This window comes from Parasteatoda tepidariorum, chromosome 8 (genome assembly GCF_982258835.1).
Source record: "Parasteatoda tepidariorum strain Cologne lab strain chromosome 8, Ptep-v5.0, whole genome shotgun sequence".
In the NCBI taxonomy this organism is placed as follows: Eukaryota; Metazoa; Arthropoda; class Arachnida; order Araneae; family Theridiidae; genus Parasteatoda; species Parasteatoda tepidariorum.
In genome coordinates, this window is record NC_141762.1 from 73,209,136 (window position 1) to 73,235,468 (window position 26,333).

Genomic DNA, 26,333 nt, shown 5'->3' on the forward strand with positions numbered 1-26,333 from the left:
ATTATTATCCGAAGCATTGATCGTAATATTTGAATTTCGAATCAGCAATCATGCTTTAGGATTGCCGTATTTATGAGTATACAATGTTCGATTTAAATGTTCTTTGGCACGGACACTTAGAATTCGAATTTTAAATAAGGTAACAATATTAAATGTTAGTTACTAACTATCTGTGTCTTAAGATTAATTTATTAAAGAAAAATTTATGCAGGAAAAGTTTTTTTTTATGAACTATGGAAAAAGTTTATTATTTATGTTAAAGTTTTGGATTACCACAAGAGGACTTAATACAGTCCAAATTTCGATTTTACTTTTCCAAATACATTATAATCAAACTATTTGTAATGTAAGCATATTTTTACGCGTTGTGTCGTAGCTTAGTAATTATATAATTGATATCCGTTGAATTTTAAGCATTATATTTAAGCTTATCTACCTCAACTTTTAAAAATACATAAAAATTTTACCAATAAAAAATAAAGAATTTACAATTTATTACAGGAATCATGGAAAAAAAAATATTATATACCTTAAAATGAGTCATCAGTTTGGGTTATTATATGATGTATATGTTACCGGCAAAGTTTGAAATCCGGCATTATATAGAATGCCTAGAACCATTAAATGTATACCACTGCCCGGTATACATTTGCCCGCTATGCCCTATACTTATGTTTTTTTAAGATCCAGTGCCACTGCCCGTTATACATGTGCCCGGTATATCCTAAACTGATATTTTTTTTAAGATCAAGTGCCATTGCCCAGTATATATTAGCCCGATACTCCAAACACTGATGTTTTTTTCAAATCTATCGTCAGTAAGTATTAAAATATCGAATAAATGTTATTATATCCACGAATAAATTAATATCAAATCGGATGTAATAAATATTTCGGACATTCACCAAAGCCACCATCTGATTGCCAACATTCACAGGTGAAAGTCAACAAACACTGATTTCAGTCATTCACAGTAACATGCACATCATTTACATAATAACCTCATCAGGACGTTTATTTCATACTTTGCTTAAATAGCATTTGTCATTCTACAGAATGCATAGGCATTATTTTCAATGCCTAGGGAAAGTATGTAATACTTCTCATATTTTATACTTTACCTAAAAACATCCGGCATTATATAGAATGTCTAAGCATTGTATATAATGCCCGTGTTTCATACTTTGCCGGTAACATATACATTTCAATTTTATACTTTCTAGAACATTATAATCAAAAACTATCTATCTTATTTTATAAAACACTAATGCGTGTAGAACCGATGAAATTTCTCCAACAGAGAATTCAAAACTGTAATACCAAGAACAGTATATACTGAAGTAATACTGAATTACCAACCCACACAGTAAACAATTCATGATCAAATTACGGTAAAAAGTACCGGTACTAAGGGTGTCATTCCTTTTTACCGTAAAATCTATTTTTTCCAATCCAAGTATTGAAATATTTGCAGCATTATTTACTGTAAATAACCAAATCACAGCAATTAAATTAATATTATCGTAGAAATTTTGGCATGAAATTTTATGGTAAAATGAATTTCACGGATGCTGATCTCAAAGTGCCAGTATAATTTTTATCTTGATTTGATCCGGTATTCGTTTACATTGCATAAGCATGAAAAACTAAACATCTAAAAAAAACATCAGCTCAAATAATAAATAATAACTAGTTAAAAAAACAAAATGACATTGAATTTAAGCATAAATTATTTTCATTTAGATATGTTGTAATACTGTTGACTGAAGTAATTCAATTAGAATGTAATTCAATTTAGCAACACTTTATTATTATTTTTAAAGAATGAAAGAATGAAAAGCGTTACGAAAAAAAAAAATCTCACACTATTATTATAGTCTGTAATTATCGTCATGTACCTCGTAAGGTATCTACTGTATCCAGAGGATGAGCCTCATGTTATAGTTTAAATACTTGGTAACACTGTGAGACTTAACTAAGAAATTGTACAATTTATTCTCCCTGGAGTTTGCAACAATCCGCGTAAAATATTATCTGCATCTCTATTTTTGCAAATGCATACGAGATTGATAAAAATGTGCGATAACGTATGTACATTTTAAAGAACATTTGCTGTTATACTGAAATAATGAGATCTCTGTAGATAAAAGACCATCATATCTAAAGGTTGCCTTGTCTCATATCGAAAAATACTCACGATAACAATTTATAAAAGCTTTTCTCCAAAATATTCCCATAAATCATGAACGATTTAATAAACGTTAAGAAAATATATATTTCCTTTATATAAATCTTGGTTTAAAGCTATTTTTGTACAATAAAATGTAAAAGTAACAATATATTTTATTCTAATATAACAATCTGATTTCAAATGTATTGTTTTGTATCAAACAAATCTTAAACAATATTTTATTGTTGAGTGTTTAAATAAAAAAATATATTTTTTCTTTATAGGTATCTGGAAAATCAAAGAAGAATTCAAGTGAATATGAATAATTTGGTAATTTATGAAGATATATCATTGAACAAACTTACGACAGTGAAAACTGCACATTATATTGTTCAAATGACAAAAACGCTTTAGTTTTCAGCCAGTTACAGACCAATTAAACTATCGCAACATTATTTTTTTGTGACTTATTTACACCAAAAACGAAGTTTCTTTTGAAGAATCTACAGTTTTTCTCTACATATAGATATTATTATCACCTTTACAAATGACAATTAAAAGCGCACAGATTTAGACTGTAACTGAACTATTATTTTGATTCAACAAGTGGAAAGAATGTCCTCAAAATCATCTCCTCCATGTTTCATACTTATTTTACTTCTCATAATCAGGAGACTAACAGGTAGGATACATTTTATTATTAGTTAGAATAATATATTTTATAATTTAATATTTTTTAGTAAAATATTGCCGAAATATTAAAGTTTAAATTTTCACGAAAGAATTATGCATGCACGAAGCACGGTTAACCGATAGCTGTATAGCATGAAGTTCTCTTTTTTTGAATATGGGTCTTCCGTTTCTATAAACAATTTGGTCTGGCAGTGGCTTTTGTTTGTACAAAAGCCGTTGTTTAGTTTTTCCGGATAAATTGGGAACGAATCGTCGTGAAATTTCGTATGAGAATTGGAAACTCCGTCATTGAAACTTATCTTTAATTACAAAAAGTGTATGGTAATAAATGTTTATCTTGTGCGCATTTAACTTAAGCGTTTAAATGTCCGAGAAGACCTTAAGATAACTCACATCCATGTTACTTTTCTATACCGTAAACGGGTGAAAATATCGAGATCAGATCAACGCTTAAGCGTTTATGAAACTATAGAAATTGACAAAGAATGCGTAAAGCAAATTTTACGTAACATTTTTAGCATAAATTAGTGCTAACCAGAAACTAGTGCTAGTGCTATTCTATCTAACCAACGCGCCATCTCATTTTACAGTGCCTCTCAAGTCGTTTCTAGCCACGTAGAACACCCCAGTGTTAGACCATTAATCTTATTTTTTTGATCTTGCACCATGTGATTTTTATGTATACTGCAAAATTTTGCCTGTATTAAAAAGAAGATTTCAGTTCGTTGAAGCTGTAAAAGGAAAAGCTGCACATGCCATAAAGGATCATGTAAAGCCAAAAAAAGCTTCACTGGTTAGAACAATGGGGATTCTGCATGTAGATTTGTAAGGGTGGAGAGGATTTATATAAGGATTACCTTAAAGTTATACTAAAATTGTTTATTACAAAAATGTATAAATTCAGAGAAAAAAAATTTATAGCAAAAGTCTCGCAGCTGCCACAGATCGTATGAGAAAGTAACTGGTTTTACCATGACTAAGAATAGTTTCTTTATGCATTCGCATTTAATACTCAAATATTTAAGACACTGGATGCATGTTTAAAAAATATTTTTAATAATTATTTTAATTAATTTCATGCTTCACTTATGGAGCCAATTTATAGAACTCTAGTTAAGACTTTTTTTTTCGTTCTAAACTCCTCAGCAAGTGATAATATAAAGATTAACTATTCATTCATGCCAGCATTTTCTGCAAAATTTATTAAATTTTCTCCCACGTCGGGTAGACATTTACACACATTTGTGCTTGTTACCATTTAGAAAAGTAGATATTTGAGCTTTAAGTGACTGTTTTAAATGATACTTTTGCTTATTTAGAAGCTTGTTTATTGAAATAGTTTTTTTTCAGAATAAAGTAAAGATATTAAACTTGGTTTTGATAAGGTTTGTGTTATGCAAGAAAACGTATACTTCTTTTTAATCAAAATCTGTAATTATGCAGCCAAATAAAACATTTTAAGTTTTTAAGAATTAATTATTACAAAATTTCCTTTTATTAATACTTATCTGCTAAAGTAAACAAATCATTCATGTTTATTTTCATTTTTCTATTTTTGTGTTTATTCCTTTTTTTACAAAAAAAAGCATATTTTGTATACTTTGCCACTTCTTTGTGAATCACTTTTGAAGACAAAAATCTAAAACTTCCTTTTCAAGCTTATTCTCATATTTTTCTTTTTAATCAAAATCTGTAATTATATAGCCAAAAAACTAATTTTAAGTTTTTAAGAATTAATTAGGAGAATAGTTTCCTTCATTCATACTTATCTGCTAAAGTGAACAAACATTCATGTTTATTTTCATTTTTCTATTTTTGTGTTTATTCCTTTTTTTTTTTACAGAAAAATATTTTTTGTATACTTCGCCGCTTCGTCGTGAATTATTTTTGTAGACAAAAATCTAAAAATTCCTTTTCAAACTTATTCTCATGTTTCTCTTTTTAATCAAAATCTGTAATTATATAGCCAAATTACTCATTCTAAATTTTTAAGAATTAATTAGGGCTATAGTTCCTTTCATTCATACTTATCTGCTAAAGTAAACAAATCATTCATGTTTATTTTCATTTTTCTATTTTTGTGTTTATTCCTTTTTTAAAGAAAAGCATGTTTTATATGCTTTGCCACTTCTTTGTGAATCATTTTTGAAGACAAGAATCTAAAAATTCTTTTTCAAACTTATTCTCATGTTTCTTTTTTTAATCAAAATCTTTAATTATGTAGCCAAATAACTCATTTTAAGCTTTCAAGAATTAATTAGGACAATATTTCTTTCATTCTTACTTATCAGCTAAAGTAAACAAATCATTCATGTTTATTTTCACTTTTCTATTTTTGTGTTTATTCCTTTTTTTTTACAAAAAAAAAACATATTTTGTATACTTTGCAATTTTGAAGACAAAAATCTAAAAATTCCTTTTCAAACTTATTCTGATGTTTCTCTTTTTTAATCAAAATCTGTAATTATGAAGACAAATAACTCAGTTTAAGTTTTTGGGAATTAATTAGGACAACAGTTCCTTTCATTCATACTTATCTGCTAAAGTAAACAAATCATTTGTACTTATTTTTATATTTTTTTGTGTTTATTCCTTTTTTTTTAAAAAAAAATTATATACTTTGCCACTTCTTTGTGAATCATTTTTGAAGACAAAAATCTAAAAATTCCTTTTCAAACTTATTCTCATGTTTCTCTTTCACTTTGTGTTTGAATTTACTTTGCATTTGCTTAGCTTTAGGGCCTTACCATACAGCAATATGTAAATATTTTTGAAACCTACATAGAACTTTTGTAGCTGCCAAATTGTTCAATACAATAACGTAAAAAGAAAATGTTGAAGGTTACAGTTCGACAGAGAACACGACTGAAAGGATTCCGGCCGTTCTTTTTATGGATGTTCCTGTGCTTGCACTCCTTTTTATAAAAGCAAAATTTACGTATTGAAGTATAGTTTGACGTTTATCCCAATTTTAATATTCCATTCGTCCAAAAAATTTTTGGTATATTAAATTATTCTACAAAGAAAAAAATACAAAAAAAATGACATAAACAAATGTCAACAATTCCTTTCTTTAAAATAAAGTTTTTGAACATCAAAAAATAACAAATCTTTTTATGTTATTCTTAATTCAGTATTCAAAATGAAGCGCGCTTTCATATTTATATTTTACATCCAGAATTTTAATTTTAATTTCACATTAAATATGTAACAATTTAATCATAGTTTTTAGTTGGTTAATCTTAGTTTTTTCCTTAAAGAAATATTAAATTCCGCGAGGAACTTCTCTCGTAATTCCCAAGCCTATTATAACTGTTATATTATTCTTTGCAAGACACTAGATAGGGATTTCTTGTAAGATTTCCCCTATTCAAATCCCTAACATTTAAAATAGAGCATAATAATATCAGTGTGATTTGGATTTTTGCGCTCCTTACTATGAATACAAAACAAAACCTTTTCGTCTTTTCAGACACATGATTGATTTATATTAAACTATTTCTTACCATAATTTAGCATTTGAGAAGAGTTTCTGGTTTAACCGTCATAACAAAAGATCGCCGCCCACACATATTTGGAAAATTTCAAGGATTAGCTCTTAAAGCAATGATTTTCAATGATTAGTTCCTAATTAGCTTTATATTTTAGTTGCATTGAATTATCACCCCCTTCTTTACATGTGATATTTATTATAATTTATCTATCCCTTCATAACTTTAATATTTGATTAATCATAATATTTGATTAACCTAACTCCATGCGTCATGCCAAGCGTAAGAGTTTCTCTATAAAAAAAATCGCCAACAGTTTAAAATTAACTAATTTTTAAAAAAAGCTATCAAAAATTTTAGCTAATTATTTAACTTGTCTTTCACCTAACAACCCATTCCCTTTCTTTTTTTAAAATAGAAAATATACGTCAGGGCTAAAAAGAATCAAACTGTTTTAAAAATAAAATCATTTCTCTAATGTTCTTTTCTGAGATAAAATTTATTAAAGTTTTTCAATTATATATTTCATCTACTCGATTTCAATAGTAAGATAAGCACCCAATGGAATGCTGGTGATGTAAAAATAGCATAACGCAATTTATATAATTGATTTATTTAGCGAAGCAGAAGTAAATCTGAAATTAAAGTCTTATCTGGCAGTAGAAAAAAAAATCTTTTCGTTACGTAATCACCCTTAAAGGGGTTCTTAAAACAAAAGACACAACCTATGACTTAAGTAGAGTACTGTGTTATGTAATACGCCAAAATATCATCGTTTATCATTACTCAAAGACAATTTACTTTGAAAAAAAATAGAGCATCGTCGCATTATGAAATAGCTTCAGCACACTAACTGCTTATGAAGGAAAACTAGCCCAAGGGTTCTATTACTAGCTATGTGCAAACAAATTCCGCAATCGAATGATGACCCTATGACGTCATAATGCCGTGAATGTTAGTATGGTATATAACGAGATCTTGTTTCTCTCCGGAATTAAATTCAGACGAGAAACAATTGCAGATTCCATTCTGGCAAGTTCTGAACAAACTAATTCGATATCCAATTAGAACATCGGAAATTATTTATTAATATTATTATTTTTCTAAATTCTAATGCCTTATTAATCTTTTGTGTTCTAAACGCAAAAATAAAAAGCTTACTTAAATTTTCCACAATTTTTCACTTAATACTGAAACAAGAACATGATAAATAACTATTGTACTGTACATTTTTTAAACTAAAATAAAATTGTGTTTCATTAATCATTTGTTTTAATATATGTATTAGAATATTGTATTAAATTAATAATTAAAACCTTTTGATATTAATCTAATTTTAATAATTACTTTTGTTACTTAGTTTATATTTTTTCTGATACCATGTATTTTTATTGAATTTAATTACTCTTTTTGCAAATAAATTCAAATATTTAGCGGATGGCATTCAGTTTAGTATATTTTAAGTATTAAACTAGCTGAATACCCGTTCTTCGTACTGGGTGATAAAAAAAGATCATAATCAAGAAATAATAATTGCATAACGCTACAAAATGATGCACTAAATACAAAGACATATACCAAAACAATAAATAAGGCTAAAGGAATTCAATTTTTTTAGCCCTTTCCGGGGACTTTACGTGATTAGATTAATCAAAACACATTTTTTGATAGATCTCTTCAAAATAAATGTAAACTGCATTTAATATCATTTGGGATTCAATATTATGTTTTCATGATGCTTTTGCTTTAGGCACACTCACGATAGTCAAAATTAATCACAATCAAGACATTTTTCCTGCTCTTGCCCATTTCGGAGGGGCCCTGGAAGACTTCTTAACAGTATGTATATTAAAAATGCACAGCATTGGTGAATTTTAAATAGGTACAGTAATATAATACTTTGTTCCTGTACTAGTATACTTGTTACCTATTCAAACTAGACCAATTACCATAATATTAGTAGTACTCATTGACAAATTTTAATGAAGTATTACTAGTCTCAAAAATACAATTGCAATTTTTGACTCTTCTCCTAAGGAAATTAGTAAAATTTTTCCATCAATTTTGCTTTTCAGTCTATGGCTTATCTTTTTTTATTTTATTTTGAATCTATTACCAAAATTAATTAAGCAAAATTTATGTCAGTAATGGAATGGCGATGTTTTACTTGTTCCTCTCTAACGGATAAGTACCTTTGCTCCATTAATTTTGCTTTTTAGTTCATAGCTTATGTTTTTGTTTTAATTAGTATCTATTACCGAAATTAATTAAGCAACATTGGCATAAAAAACAGAAAGGTGATTTTTCTCGCTTCTCTTAAACAAACTGGTACCTTTTCTCGTTAATTTTGCTTTCCGGATTATAGCTAATTTTTTTATTCTAATTCATATCTATTACCCCTATTTTTTAAGCGACATTGGTGCAATTGATAGTATAGCGATTATTTGGGGTCTCCATGCCTGAATTAATACGGTTCTTTTCTCCATTAATTTTGCTTTTTATAAGATACGTTAATTTTTATATCCATTAGAATCGATTGCTGAAACTAATTAAGCATAATTGACGACATCAACTATAAAATGGCGATTTTTTTATGTTTTTCTTAAACAAGTTAGTATTATTTCTCCATAAATTTTTCTTTTTAGCACATCCTTGCTTCAATTTCTACTATAAGTTCATACTCTCCCTATATCTTGTTCAAATTTTCAGCCGCTAATAAAATAATTTTTATTCATCCACTCATGTTCAAATACATATTTTACACTTTTAGTGGATGACATTTGATATTAATAAAGTTTTTTCAAATATTAATTCATTCATTAAAAAGGGATGAGCGGAAAACGAAATGGAATTTTCTGATTGGTTAAGTGTTAGTCACAGTTTTAAATTTTGCTATAAGCGGTTCAGTTTTTCACATATTTTAAAAATAACATCGGTGATAATTTCTAACTTATAGCTCTGTTTGAACAAAAAAATAATTTATTGCGCTCATTTAAATGCTAAATTATTTTACATTCGCTGTGTCAGATAAATTCAATAAAGGACATTACGTGGTAGCACGTGTGGTCCACGTTCCCATATTTATACTTTTATAGTTGTCTGATACAATGCGCCTTTTTTGTTTTTCAATTCCTACGATTAGTTAACACTCGTATATACTTATATACCTTGCTCAAATTTTCAATCATTAATAAAATAATTTTCATTCATGCTAAAATACATTTTTTTAAACTTGTAGTTTAAAACTTGTTAAGTTTTTTAACTTGTAGTTAACTTGTAGTAAAGTTTAAAAAATTAAATTAAATTAAAAATTAAATAACTTGTAGTTTAAATATTTTGTGAAAAGTAACTAAAATAAAACTTTTCTATGTGGACCTACGTTGGAATTGACTTTAATTTTTTTTTTATCTTACTTGTTTCATTTCAATAACAGTTGATTTTAATTTTTCTAGTTTTATGGAAACATGATTTAGCAAACAAAATACACGCGTGGTTTCAGATAGACAGAAATACCAATTCGTAGACGTAGTCCATCTATACTTTCAATCTAGTTTATCTGACATAATGAATGACATATTTAATAGCCTTCAATAAATTCCTCTTTTTTTATTAATGAGCGCTAATAAGCTAGCAGACGTCAATGATGTTATCGTAGGAAATATTTCATTAATTAGAATTGCGTTTTTCAAACATCACTCCCGAACCATATATTTGAAATTTTAGAGACTGTTTTGGGATCGGGAGAAAAGGTCCCTATTTCTCCCGCAGTCAGGACGCTACAACTACCGGTTCAGGAGTTATAAGGTTGAGACGCTTACAAGCATCGAATCCCGAATTTTTTATTTTATTTATATACAGACAGCATTTATGCATTTGGTCATTATGTTACCAATTTTTTCCCGAGTGAATTTGGATTTCTAATATATTTATTTTTAAAATCCAATTTATATTTTATTTTATTTCTTATTTTAATCCAGTTCAAACAGTTCATTTTGTTACATTCATATTTTTTAAGATAAATATGTTTAATTTCATTTCTCTTTCTGTTAGCAGTTTTTGATACTTGATGCAAGGGTTTTTTGATTCAGAGTATGCTTTTTTATGAACAATATATATTTAGCTATTATATTATTTTTTTCCTTCTAAATTTGAATTTTAATACATTAGAGCAAAATTTTAAAATGAGAATAATTTTTTTGTCAATAAAATTTTTTTTTCAGAAAAGGAACTCTCATGTATGCCATTAATTCCGATATTACAGTTGGAAAAACTTTATTACTCCGTTTCATTGATAGCGAAACTTCGTATAAAAATCTCATGATCATGTCTCTCATGGGCCGCAATAGCGGCACAACTCAAAAAACACGCGCTATGGACTAATAACAGGTGTAAATAGGAGAATACACATTCTTTTCAGCAGCAATACTCACCAACTCATAATTCAACTTGAAGGTAATCTTCGTTTAAGCAAACTAAAGCATTTCTTATGCATTTTCCTTAGCAATGAAAACTTTAAATCCACTTATCTCAAAGCGTGATTTTTTGAGTTGTGCCGCTATTGTAGCCCATGAACGATATATTTATGCTTTTAAAGTTTTAAACTAAACCAAACCTCTCGAAACCTATTTCGAAACCTTCCAGGTCAAACAGTAGCCCAAACAAAAGTAGTCGAATTCGCGAGAGACTTAGTTAAAGTATCACAAAGACAGCTTGCCGTGCAAGGTCTAAACTCAATGAGCATAAGCCATCTTTTCATTTTGTGACGTAGAAGTAAAGTGTTAACCATGCTAATAGCAAAATCATAAATACTTATCGCAGTTTTGAACCACGCCTAAGCAAATACCAGTTCAGAAAAACCGTTGTTTCCGTCACACAAAATTATGTAACAGAACCAGTTGAATCATTTTTCCTGTCTTCGCTTAAAAACAAAAGTTGAGGAAAATAATTAGAGAGAAATGTTTAGTATCGTCAATTTAGATGTCTCAGACGTTAAAACTTTCAGTAAATTGTTTTTTGAAGCTTTCTGTGAGAATTTCAAGACGAATCTTGAGGTTGATGATTCTACGAATTTCCTCGAGACTGAACGGAAGCAGCGAATGATTGAAATGCTTGAATCATTCATAAAGAATGTACGAGTAGCAACAGGAGAGAGACAGGAGCTGAAATACTGATGCCATGTCACTGAAGAAACGCATATTTGGCATAATATACAAAAAAAAAAACTTCAATAACTAGATTTTCACGTTAAGTTTAACTTATTAAAAACTTACTTATGACTTTAAGAAATGTGCATGATTTTTTGTTCCATTAATTATAAAACCCCTTTAATAGCTCAAAGCAATCTGAGTACTGCGTAAGCACAAGGTGAAAAATTCTGGTAAAATTATCGTACTGTATTGTTATGACATTTCTGAAAAAACAATAATTCTGATTAATAAAACCAAACATGTGACATTTACACCAGTTATATGGTAGCGGTTTCTTTTAATATACGTAACGGTTTTCCGGAAATTCTGGTTTTCAAAATTATATTTCTTATTATTGCATTTAGTAAGAATACAAAACTGAAAAGTAAATTGAAACAAATAAATGACTCTTACGCCATGCTCTGAGGTATCATGATGAAATTACAAAACTTGTATCATATTTACCAAATTTTAACAAATACTATAAAGCAATATTTATTTATAATTTTACTAAAACCTTTAACAAAGAGTTTCGGTAAAAATTACCGAGCTCTTTGGTAGAAAAGTACAATACAGGAAACGAGAGCCATAACACGATATGTATCTAGATAAAGAGAGAGAGAGAGCCATGTCACAAGTCAATTTTCGCCATTTTCTGGTAGCTCAGACCATATTTTTCCTCAGTGCAGTTTTGGGATTAACGAGTAGCAGCGAGCAGGGATTGGAGCCATCTAGTAAATCAAATGATAAATTTTATTAGTCTTTTATTCTTCTATTTAAAAAATTTTGTGAACTCTCGCATTCCTAGATAAACTTGTTAAGCTGATACAAAAAAAGAAAACAAATGAATTTATGAGGAATTGCTCAAATTTATTTTTTATTGGTTAGTGTAAGGAATGTAACAAATACGTTTCCGTGTGTTTTCCATTATTTTGAAGATAAGACAAAATAAAGGCAGGGAGAAGTTTTATCAAGAATTGTCTTTAACATACCTTTTGTCGTAAAATCTGAAAAGAAAGTCAGAGAACTATTCGGATGGAACATCTGTTTCAAGTATCTTCATGAATTTCAGATGACGTGAAACTACTTACAAATAGAGTAACATATTGTTCAAAGAGAAAGAAACTTCCCTGCCAGCGAAACACTTTTCATTAAATTATATCACTACAAAAAAAAGAAAGAAAATAATTTCAGAACGTAATATTATTCGAATGGCTTACTTTATAAAGTTTTAAAAATAATGCTGTTTTTATTCTGTTATAAGGAATTTGAAATATTTCTTCAAATACAGTTATTATTAAGATATGAAGAGATTAGTGGAAGATGCACAAAAATAAATTTTAAAAGAATTTGTTCAAATGCTGAAAAACAGACTGAGTATAGAAAACTTTGTACGTTATTTGTACACAGCGAAAACAAAATTTGCATGTGCATGACATACTATTTTATTTCCTCTATGTTAATAAATGAAATGATTTTCAAACAGAATTCTTTTTTTAACGAAGGCATGAATTAAGTTTGACAGAAAAAGGAAAAAAAGAAATGGAAGTCTGCAATGTAAAATAATTGTTTAGAGAATAATACTAATTTGATTTATATTTTATCTATGAAATACACTTTAACAAACATTAATATTAATAAAGACATAGTGAAAATAAAATATTTGGCAACGTAAAAAGAAAATTGGTCCTGTAAATAATGGAAGCATATGAAGACCTGTCGAGAAAAAAAAATGGAAGGCCCAAGACTATAATAGCAACTAGGATAAAAGAAGTCATAACAAAGTAGAATTCCTAGGATGAGAATAAGCACGTTGCTTAAGCGAAGTTGGAAATGTATGCAGAAAATACTCGAATCCTGATGTGTTATTTTGGCACAAAGATAACCAAAAGTTTCGTTAACAGCTTCCTGATGTTGCAATATTTCTTAAAAGTAATAACTCTAAATTTACAAAAAGAAACCTAGGGTCTATATCCCACTGAGATTCCATTATAGGCATTACGTATTTCCTATCTATTAAAATTTCTTTAATTTGATAAATTTATTTCTTAATCATCTTTAATTCAATTTTATTTAGATAACAAAATATATTTTTATTACTATTACATTTCGTAAAAAAGTAAATATAAATTTTTATTATCTTCTTAACAATCAATAAAGGCTTACATTGTAATTGCATACAAATGTATAACTCATTAATTCACTGTCTCGACTAAATCAAGCATCAAAATTTATATTTAACTCTTTAATCCTTAAGCTTATTTTTTTCACTAATCTCAAAAGTCACAGGGTTATGTTAATTTCTCACGTTCTTTTTGGTGATTAAGCTGAAGCCTAATTGGCTGAATTGACTTTTCTTTTGGCAGTGTCCTTTTTCGATAACGTGCCTATAATACACCTGTACTACAAAGGGCTGAATAAATATCACTTTTAATGTGACTTTAGGCTAGCCAGGGCAAAGGGGATTTATCTCCCATGACCTTTCCTTATTGAAATTATTATACAAAATTTATAATTTCACTTACAAAGATAATTTTTTTTTTATCTCGAGCACTACAACTACTACTGAATAAAGGTTTAATTATGATTATGATCTGGTGTTTTCACCAATTGTCATTTTCATGATCCTCTTTTCATCATCTTCAATTAGTTCATCTACTCCACCATCTTTTAATTTTCAGAAAACAAAAAATTTTCAATTTACCCACTAAGTTTTTCTAGTACTAATGATATCTGTTGCATGAAATAGTATTTTTTTGGGGAAGGTGACTTAGCATATGCATTACACCACCAAAGTACTCATTAAATTTCAATAGAGATAAAATAATTTCACTCAAACGCCCGCTATAACCCATCTAATCCCTGTTGTATGCCTGAATTAAGTCTTAAACTGTAAAAAATAATGATTAACATTTATTGGCATCTACAATATAGAGCCATTAAAGAAAAAATTTTAAAAATACAACAATTATGGGTAACATTTAGTTTAAAAAACTCATTGAAAGGGAACATAAATTTCTTCAGACGTATATCCGTTAAGTGAAATCCATGGTCACCCTATTCAAATACTCGAGACCCAACCTGCCTTTGTAGGTATTAACTCAATCACTGGTTTTCTATTTTTTGGAACTTCAGCTAGTTTTTCCTTTATTCAGCTAATATTTCCTTTATTATATCAGCTAGTATTTCCTTAATTTATTATTTAGTTCAGCTAGTAATTTCTTCAGCCTTCAGGTCAGAGTCTTCAGTTAAAAAAAGACTACCAACCTGCCTCTGTAGGTATTAACTCAATCACTGGTATTCTATTTTTTGGAACTTCAACTAGTTTTTCCTTTATTCAGCTAATATTTCCTTTATTATATCATCTAGTATTTCCCTAATTTATTATTTAGTTCAGCTAGTAATTTCTTCAGCCTTCAGGTCAGAGTCTTCAGTTAAAAAACGACTACCAACCTGCCTCTGTAGGTATTAACTCAATCACTGGTATTCTATTTTTTGGAACTTCAACTAGTTTTTCCTTTATTCAGCTAATATTTCCTTTATTATATCAGCTAGTAATTCCTTAATTTATTATTTAGTTCAGCTAGTAATTTCTTCAGCCTTCAGGTCAGAGTCTTCAGTTAAAAAACGACTACCAACCTGCCTCTGTAGGTATTAACTCAATCACTGGTATTCTATTTTTTGGAACTTCAACTAGTTTTTCCTTTATTCAGCTAATATTTCCTTTATTATATCAGCTAGTATATCCTTAATTTATTATTTAGTTCAGCTAGTAATTTCTTCAGCCTTCAGGTCAGAGTCTTCAGTTAAAAAACGACTACCAACCTGCCTCTGTAGGTATTAACTCAATCACTGGTATTCTATTTTTTGGAACTTCAACTAGTTTTTCCTTTATTCAGCTAATATTTCCTTTATTATATCAGCTAGTATTTCCTTAATTTATTATTTAGTTCAGCTAGTAATTTTTTCAGCCTTCAGGTCAGAGTCTTCAGTTAAAAAACGACTATACAGTTGGTTTGGTACTCGAATCCCCTATAATAACTGATATTCCGCTGAAAAAACAACAGCCCTACATTAGATAATTGCTAGCAAAATGTTTGTTGAAAAATTCCATTGTGGTTCCGGATTTAGTAATTGATAACAAACCAAAGTGCAAATAATAATAATAATTCATAATTCAGTTTTTTGCAGTTAAAAAAATTAGACATGCTACCTTGTTGTTTTCTCAGTCGTCAAATTATGAGCAACGGAATTAAGACTGGTTCCTTGAAAAGAAGTTAACGCTTTACTTTCCACGCCTATTTGGGTCATTCTCACGGAAAAGGTATAAATAGACTAAAATATTTTCTTAAATTAAAGTAATTAAAAAAGTGATAAAAATTACATAAATGTCTTTTTTTTATTTTCGTTATATGTCCTTATAATAATGGTCAAGTTTTCTATTTTATTTTCTACAAGATTTAAAATATTTTAAATTCTGCCTTGTCCACGGAGTAGATGTAATAGTCAACGGAGGAGACATTTTATGTTATCAAATATAAAATGTCAATGAAGACTAATTCATTAATTATTGGGTACAACTGATATGAGTTTAACATTAATAAGTAAGTAATAAAATATTTCATTATTAGAGATAGAGCTACTTCCAATTAATCATGCTGCTATGAAAGGAAACATCCATTTTTGACCTAGGTGTAAAATCTTTTAAGTAACACAAATTAACACATTTGTTGCATTTTAAAAAATATCAATTAAAATAAAATAGTTTTTTAATTATTAAAATTGTATTATGGTTATCTAACACATTGTCTCTTCCATTGACTGTGTCTTCTCCTCCGTGGACTCGTTATGTCCACGGAGGAGACAAAAACTAGTTCTTGAATTTTACTGATTTTTAATTTTGAAGTTACAAATATGGGACAGTTCTTTTTATTAAATGTACTATTTTTGCAATCTAAAATTGATCTATCAAAAATAAAATAATTTTCTCTTACCTTCTTTATGATGTCCACGGAGTATACGGTGAGAACTTTGCCAAACCCCAGTTGAACGCAACAATCCAAAACTGACGCCAAAGAGAACAAAAACAACTGATAGTTAACATTAGAAAATGGAATGGTTACCTTTCCCAGCAGCTGTCTTATAGGGATTTTGCATATGCTGCCCTTTATTGCATATTTACCGAACTATATTAATTGTCCACGGAGGGAGATTTCATTTTTGATGGACAAAGTTTACTAGTCATTTATTTTATTAAAAAAAATCTTTTTTATAAAATATTAAATAAAAAGTTACTATAAACATTTAACTAGGTAAAACAACAAAAATCATTAAAATAACATTTAAATTGTTTAACAGCCATTAAAAACTATTTTGTGTCACAGACGTAGGGACGTCCACGGAGGGGATTTTGAAGTTATGTTTATTAAAAAATAAGAATGAAATATTAAATACATTTAGCAGAAATGCATATGATTTGCTAGTTAGAACTTTGCAAAAAATGACGAAGAAAAATATTAAGAAATCAGCTGTATTTCCTAATATTTATAACTAAGGGACTTAAAAAATCACCTTTTTGTGCGAATGACCCATTTACGCAAAAGTAAACTATTGAAAATCGCATAAATTTATAAAAAAATAAATGTTAAATAATTAATTGGAAGTCATTTTGTATTTGCAGTCATTTTGTTCTGTTGCTACAAAAAAGACCAATTATTATTTAATCAGTGCATACAAAGTTTCATTGGTAAAATATTCATAACAAAACTAATTAGAAGAAATAAAAATAAAAATAATAACCTAATTTTCAATTTTTTTTTCTGCAGGTCTGATATATATTAGGATGTCGTGGATTTAACAATAGCTCGCTGGACAAATTAATGGTTATAGCTTCGAGCGTAAAACAAGCCAATTTATCACTTTGGAGTTCTAGCATCTCTAAATGAAAACATTTTTTGCACCACATATCTCTATTACAAAGTCATTATCATTTATTAGGTTTTTAGAGAGTATAAAATTTTGCTTAAAAGTAATAAAAAAAAACAAGTCTCTTATCTTTGTCTTTCTTGATATCAACTTCTCATTAAAGAGTCAATTATATTTTATTTTATAACCAGAACATAAAACTTCCAATTTTTAGTAGTTTGTTTACTTTTAAGATACGGATGACGTTGTTCCCTTACTAAGCATTTTTAAGGAATCTTTTCAAAGAATTTTTTTTTGAAAGAATTTGTTGGGAGTTCTCGAGGAGTTTTATCTTTCTAGTTTTAATGACCTAGTTCAAGTTCCCTTTCTGTGTCTTATATTATGCAATTTGCAAAATTTTAACATATTTCACATTTTGTGACCATTTGAAAATTGTGTGACTTATTAAAATAAACACATTAAAAAGTAGGAATTCGTATTTTAGCTGTGCTTTAGTGTAAGGATGGAATGCTATTAGAGAAAATAAATTAAAAAAGAGATAGTATAAACTTGATATTTAAAATATAAAAAAATATTGTAAATTTTGATTAATTGTTTTAAATTGACATCAATTTTCATAAATTTTAATAAAAGAAAATAAATTTCATAAAAATGAATGTTAATCTTTTTTTCGAAAAAGATTCTGAACTTTAAAGAAATATATATGTAAATAAAAAATACATAAAAGTGAAAACTTTTTATAGACGTGGCGACGTACGACGTGGGTATGCTGCAAATTTGCAAACGAGATCTCCATGCCCACTTGCAATTTGATACATCAGTAGCAACAGGTAGTTAACAAATTAAGCATGAACTAAGTCAAATTAGTGAAAAAATTATTTATACTTCAAACCAAGTATAAGTAATTAAGTGATTTTTTTAAAAGAATATACAGATTCAAGGAGTGCACTCATTTAAACAGCTGGTAGTAAGGCCGATTTAAAAATGTCGGCTGGATTTAATTACCACATGACGGTTTCAATATTGCAGTACGTGCTATATCGGAAATTAAGGCGATATTATCTATTTTCAAAAAATTAAATACTTGAGATCTAAAATAATGTAAAACTTGCTACTAATATAAAGTGATAAACTAGCAAAAATAACATGATGAAATTACAAAACGAGGGGGAAAAAAACTATTTATCCGCTCAATGATTATCACTTCGGTATCCTTACTTGCTGCACTAGCTGTAAGAAACGCACACTAACGCAACACTAGCTGTAAGAAAAGAAAAATTTGACTGAAATTTCCTTTTAAAAGTGTTTTGAAAGTAGTTTCGAATGTAGTTTTTAAATGTAGTTTTGAATGCAGTTTTTAAAACGGTTAACTTCATCTGATCCGTGAGTTATAGGTAATTTTAATTTTTAATGAAATTAGAATGTCAATTACAAGAAAAAAATTAACTGATATCCCTCTCCTGCAATTGTATTTTTTACATGTATATTGTGTAGAATACGTGTCACCCACGTGATTTCTCGAATACATTGCTGGGCAATTCATACATGTATTGCCCATCATTGTATACATGTTCACTTGAAGGCTAAAGGCTGAGAATACTAAAAAGTAAGTGAGGAATCTATAATTTGTGCATAATATGAACTCTAAGCAATAAACGTAGAGAAGCAAATGTGGGCAAAATGGACAGAAAATGTGTTTAATTTTTATCAGTATCAATTCTAGAAGAAAAGGATGTTTTTTTTAAAAATATTTTCAGGATACTTCAATTCAGGAATCTTCCCACTAAAAATCAGTAAATTTCTTGGAATAAACCTGGAAATTTTCTGAAGAATTAAAATTTCATAGCACGTCTAAACGTGGAATATAGCTTAGTTTGTTAATGGTGCAATTTAGCGTAACAGATATAGTACTATGAAGGCAGTCATAAGGTGATTCAGATGGTGATGTGTAGAACTGTAGTGCAGTTCGCATATACTAAATTGCTTGAGAGAGTTGAGTTGATCATTAGTCCTAGTTCACCTATCAATGATTTAATGGCAGAACATCTCGTAATGCATTTAAGAAATAGAGGAAATGCATACTTGCTATTTTTTTCTTATTCGGAGAATAGTTCGGTGAATAGTTCCTTTCTCGGAGATTGGGAACGACCACTGAATTTTAATTGTAAACTTAAATATTTTATTATTTTGTTCACAGAAAATAATATTTTATAATTTAATAAATTATGATATGGTTATTAGTCTTTTCAAATCAAATTTAATAATTTAAGAATTAAATAGAAAACAAGCAAGAAAATACACATTAAAACAACTATTAATTTCTGAATTAGTCGCATTTTTCGCAACAAAAAAAAATTGATTTTACAGAAATTATTTAAAAACGCAGAAAAACCCCTTACATAATGAGTGGTGATATGGAATTTTCTAAAATTCTGAGACCGCAGGTATTGATGCCACAATTGCTGCAACCACAATTATTGATGCTTTTTGTTTTATGAAAAAAAAATTTATTGCAATATATATAATTTTATAATAAAGCATTATTTGCTTACGAAACTGTTGTATCTTTGAACTTTTATTCTAATCATCTTTCTTCCAATTCAACTGAATACTTATTCTAAACACCTTTTTCTTCAGCTTAACTTCATCAAACGAAAAAATGAGAGAAAAAAATTTCAGTAAAATATTTTTTTTCTTGTGCATAGAGTATAAAAGATGTAAATTATTTTATCTTAAAATTTTTGTTTTACTTACAGAATGTAGAGAAGAGTATTATCTACTTTGTTTTCTCTTTTCAGAATACTTTTCAGAATTTCTCTTTCATCTCATTGAGAACTGATTTAAAGTTTAAATGCAATGTAAAACTTTTTGTTATGTAGCTTTCACTGAAAGTAATAATATTGTTTGCTTTTCTATTAAATTCCTTAAGATATGTGCATTTATAAAAGTTAAAAGCATAAAAATACATTTATTCTTCAAAAGGAATATTTTTCTGAAGGAGATATTTAAAATAAAATTATCTTAGCTTATATATTATGCATAATTTTTTCTTTTTAAAGAAATATAGTGAATGATGATATAAGACTTTTTTTCCAAATCTGCGAGGAAATTTCTTACTACATTTTTCAAAAGAAAATTTCAAGCGAAAAATGTATAAATAATGCTTATTACATTATAGTTAAAAGCATTTTTTTTGTTATTTATGCTTTGTAAATTAGCATTAATTTAATATATATTTAAACTTCACAGTATACTTTGAAAATTATATTTTACATACATGTCATTTTAATGCAATGCGATGTATTACTGTCTTTGATATTGGGTTAAAATAATTCATAAAATTTAAATAAAGTTTAATGGCTCTTTTTTACCAAAATTTTTAATTTTTGCGTGGTTTAAAATTTAGTTAAACTTTTTTTAAACTGAATTTGATTAAAAGGAGATATTTTTACAATTAAAAACAACTGAACTTTTTATTAACTATTGTTTTTTTAAATAATTTTCACGTTTTTAGTAGACATAAACATTGCAAACCTTTTTGTCATGTTATGGTTAATTTGCTGTTAGCTACATGTTGGAGAGCATTAGATCATATGAAAAAAAATATTGCAATTGAAAATATGCATTTTGATTACATTAAAACTTTAAGTGAATGCTTGAAAAATGGGCTATTACCTGCTTTTATAAAAAGAAATATGACGTCTCAGAATGTTTACAAAAAGGACTCTAACATGAGTATACTCTTTATATTTTTAGACTCAACTGTAAATTATTTTGATCCAAATAATAGTTCTCGAAAAAAAAGAACAAAAACTACTTAAAGTTTAGGGCACTGTAGTGTTCGATCATAAGTGACATTTTACATCATACGTTTACATTACATCATATATTTACATTACATCATCCATTACATTTTACAACATACATATTAACATTTACATTACATATATTGCATTTACATTAAACATAAGTTACATTTTACATCAAGCTTTTGACAAAAACTTTACAATTTTCAAAAATTTTCCTTAACTGACTACTTATCATGCAGAAACATTTCATTGCAAATATGGAAATCGTAAAATTTCACTCCAAAATCTGTTTCAATTAATCTTTAACAATTGAAGACTTGGCCTGTGAGTATATTACCACGGTAATTTTTACCGAAGCGTTTTGGTTAATCCTTTGGTAAAATTAGCAATAAAATATCTTTTATTTGTAAGATGTGTCAAAATATGGTAAATGTGTTAAGTTTGGAAGATTTATCGTGATATCTTAGAGCTTTCCATTAAAACCATTTTAAACTGTTTACATGGATAAGTTTACTTTTCAGTTTTGTATTTTTCGAAAGGTGTGTTAATAAAAGCTGTAATTTGGAAAACCAGAATATTCGGTAAACCGTTAAAATACGACTTAAATACTGTTTGTTTTAGTTTTATTAACAGAAGCTTTTCATTGCCATAAATTTCTTTACCAAACAGTACTAGTGTTTTGACAGATATTTTTTTCCCTCTGGAATCCATAGATACCAACTTGCTCTGGATAGCATATAAATATTTTCCAGTGATTTTTCAATGTATGATTCTCAGTTTAGTAAATTCTATTTATAGGATTTTTATAGTTCAAAAGCGTATGTGATGAGGCGCTTTTTTAGAGTTAAACCGGGGTGAGCCTTTTCAAAAATCGGCAAAATTAACCGAAAAGTCAGCAAATTTTAGTTTGTACTCCTCTACCTTCTTTTTTTAATATTTTGTTTTATCCAGAGCAATTGGCATAGTTGAGAATCTATCATAAGGTTCCGCAAAATGGAACAGTTTATAATATATAGGTATGTCCATGGTTATCATTTTTTTAAAACTCTTGAAATGATGGGCAACGTTTTTTTTAATTTTTTATACATATGATAGCGAGAAGTTTTTAGTGATAAAATGATCTGTGGTATTATCGTTATAACCTGCAAATAATAATAAAGCCTTTTCAAAAATTGGTAAAATTAACCGAAAAATCAGCAAATTTTAGTTTGTACTTCTCTACCTTCTTTTTTTAATATTTTGTTATATCCAGAGAAATTGACATGTTTGAGAATTTTTCATATAGTTTCGCAAAAAGGAACAGTTTATAATATATAGGTATGTGCATGGTTATAAATTTTTTAAAACTCTTGAAATGATGGGCAAATTTATTTTTTTGATATATGATAGCGAGAAGTTTTTAGTGATAAAATGATCTGTGGTATTATCGTTATAACCTGCAAATGATAATATGATCTTCTTTTGTCTACTTCACTCTTCACTAATTTTGTCTTCTTCTTGAGCGCTATAGCCGAATCCTAACAAATATTATCTCCGCCAGTTTCCCTCAGTCTGATCTATTCGACTTCTCTTTTATCCATCTAATTGATATCAATATTCTTTAAATACTTTTCGTCATTGTTCAACGAACTTGTACTTGCCCTGACCCACCTTCTCTTTATCTTCGGTATTTGAACTTTTATTCTTTTCCAAGTATTTTTTTTTTCATTTCTTCACTGATATCTGTTATCAATCAATCTTAGTTGTGATAGTTTAAATTATTCTTCCAAGTGATAATTGAAATTAGTTATTGGCCTTGCTAAAGTTTTATTTTAGTTCACTATAAAGCAGAATCTTTCAGGATCCATTTTACTTTACTGCTGCTCCGGTATTACCGCAGAAGAAAATGGGTTATGGCCAGGTTTAATTAAGAGATTTTTTTTTATATTTGTTACACCTAGAGCAAGAAGAAAAACAATTGTTAATATTATTCTTTTAATTCACTACTTTGCTGTGCCTTTATTGCGTCTTCATATATTTTACTTCTTTCTTTCTCCATATTCAAACTTTTTATCTTAATTATTAATTATCAAAACTACAATTATTTATATCATTAACTTTTCTAAATTCTTATTGTTGGGTTTGATATCATAATTTTGCATCTGTTGCTCCGTAAGAGGAGGAAACATTGAAATAAATTCTTTCTTTCACTAATTTGAATAAGGTTCAAATATTTTGGTTTTGAGAAGTGGTTTCTTTTACTTTTGATTTTTTGAAATTTGGTTAAAGTTGAAGGCTTCAAATATTTGGTCCAGTTGAGCCTTAAATTTTTCAACATTTGCATAAAAAATTCATTACAATGCACTTTTCGTATTTAGATCCGTTTTTTGGAATTTTCTAGCTTTTTATCCAGAATCTCCATAATTTTCTAAAAAACTCTATAAATTTATGAAAAATTTGAATAAAATTTGAAATTAATAGAAAAATATTATTTTTCATTCATTTCATTAATTTGGACAGAGAAGATAAATTTCATTACATATTCATTAAGCATATCGTTCATGAAATGCATATTCATTAATCCTATCGATATAGTTTTAATAAATATATAGTTTTAATAGTTTTAGCAAAATATAGTTTTAATAAATTATATTCACTAAATATTTTTAAGTCTCAAATTTATAGTTCAATATTTTTCGTGATGAAATTGACAGAAAATACTTTTTTTATCGCTGTAATTTTGTTGTAATTTTTAATATTTCAGAAATGTAGTTTTTTACTGTGTTGCTTGTTGAACCATGCGATTATTTTCTGTCTTTTTCATCGTGTCTATAGTACCAAGAGACCATTCCTGAAGATGAAAACTTCGTTCAAACATCGACCTTATATCCCCTAGGCCCAAAAATACTTTCTTGTTTAAGCCCTGTGTACTTCAATTTTCAAAGTGAAGAAAAAAAACCTTTCCAATATCTACTTTCGTAGGGTCATCTTATTTCTCAACCTTTTTGACTCTCGGGAATTGGAAGAACCTCTTATAAAAGTCTGCAATTGAAAGAGAAATGGGAAATAAAAAAAGTAATGCGTAATAATAAAAACTATCATAAACACGCGCCAAAAACTCAGCCAACTGTGAATAAAAAGAATGCAGTGGATTGAAGGATTTTATTGCTGTGAGACACTTCACCAAAGAAGCTGCAAAAAAAGAGGAAAATCAATAAGTGACAGTTCGCTTCTTCGTGTCACAGAAGGCACATCTGAGTGACGGGCTATGAGGGGTGGACTGTCATGAACAATTGTCGTCACCGAAGCAGAGGGTATAATGGAACAGAAAATGGGTGTTGTACGATTCCAGCTACTTCATTCCGACCCCTCATTGATACGGGTGATAAGAACTATGGTTGTCAGGCACTTCCCAAGTCGTTATCATATTTATATTACAATTTTCTTTTTTATTCTCTTTTTACGTTCGGATTCCGGAAGTCTTTCGATCAGAAACTTTGGAACGTTTTCAGGATAGCCTCGTTTCGAGCACGTCACCTCTATATGCAATGATTTGAATTTTGTCTCAGGGATCTTTTGGAGTTGAATTTTATTTTATTTAATGATTACTTTCCATAAACGGTATCAGACATTTTTCTCAGAAATTCTCTCCAAAAGATAAGATTTTTCCAATTATATTTATTCTAAAAAAGTGGAGTAGGTGGATTATTTTTATATATATATATATATATATATATATATATATATATATATATATATATATATATATATATATATATATATATATATATATATATATATATATATATATATATCAAACATTACATAATTTTAAAATACTTTTACATTTTATATCATCAAATAAATTATACTTATTACAATTCAATCTGCCGCATTTTATCATGTTTATTACATTTAATCCAGGTCTGATTAGTGGTAATTGTTCAAATCCGCAGCTTTGTAGTTTGAGAATTTCTCAGAAAATAAGTGATAATTTTTCTTTAAGGAAGAGAGATAGAGAGTGTGATAGAAGTAAACCGCATTTGCGTTGGGTAGCGATGAAAACCACGAAACAATGCCAGTGTTAATTATGTCTATATAGAGCGTTTGGTTGATTATTTAATAAAAAATATAATTTATTGAATTCGAGCAAACTTATTTATTAAAAGTCATCTAGTTTCACCATGCTTATTTATCAATATTTCGATGGAATGACTACATTCAGTCATTTATCTTTAATATTCAATTGAATGAAACAAGTTATACCCATAAATAATGAGTTTTTTTCCGGTAAGATTTTAATTCAGTTTTTCGTTAATCATATTTGAAATCCCCTTTCATCAAATTTTTATTTTATTTCATTTGGCTGTTATAACAAAAAATTAAATAAATAAATATATAAAAATTCACATCTTATCTCCTATTTTATGTTGGAATTACTTGAATTTTTACTTTTTTATGTAATGAAAATGAGGGAAAAATTTGGAAGTTGCTGATTAAAAATTATAAAATCCTTACTTACTAAAAAAAGCTGACACTTTATTTAATAGACTGCATCAATGTTTAATTTTTTTAAAGATAGCAGTTTAAGTTTTCTTTAAAACAGTTATTTATAAATATTGTTTTTTTCGCTTCCTTTATATTCGAAAATATTTTATGAAAATAATACAATTTATTTTCTTTATTCTGTGAAATCACGCAGAAAATTATATTTAACTGAAAAAATATTTTCTTTTATAACCTTAGTTCCAAAGTTTTGGATGTTTTTCTATGTGATTTGACGAGAAAGCTGGAAATGAAAAGTAAAGTATTTTTCTAAAACTCTAGTTTCTCATAAAAATTTAGATTGTCAGGAAGGATATGACAGCTGTCAACGATTTGTAGACTAAAACTTATTTTTAGGAATCTGGTTGGTATGTTTGAAGTTCGGAAGTGAAATTCGGAAACTTTGAATTTGAACCGGACAGGTTCTCATGAAATGCAGGAATGTATGGAAAATATAAAATTTTACCAAACCAGTGAATAATTTGAGTCGGAAACATGGAAGTCTTGTAGAGATAGGTTAATAAAAAGAAAATCA

General features: G+C 28.1%; 1 protein-coding gene across 2 annotated transcripts in view; it reads left to right on the forward strand.

The window, feature by feature from the left end:
- LOC107444296 (neural cell adhesion molecule 2) overlaps positions 1 to 26,333 on the forward strand; it is an 802,953-nt gene that overhangs the window by 308,652 nt on the left and 467,968 nt on the right. For both annotated transcript variants that reach the window (XM_071181215.2, XM_071181216.2), the window contains one exon: positions 2,455 to 2,852. In XM_071181215.2, the coding sequence (XP_071037316.2) occupies positions 2,786 to 2,852 (67 nt within the window). In that variant the 5' untranslated portion in view covers positions 2,455 to 2,785. The remainder of the gene's footprint in view (positions 1 to 2,454; positions 2,853 to 26,333) is intronic.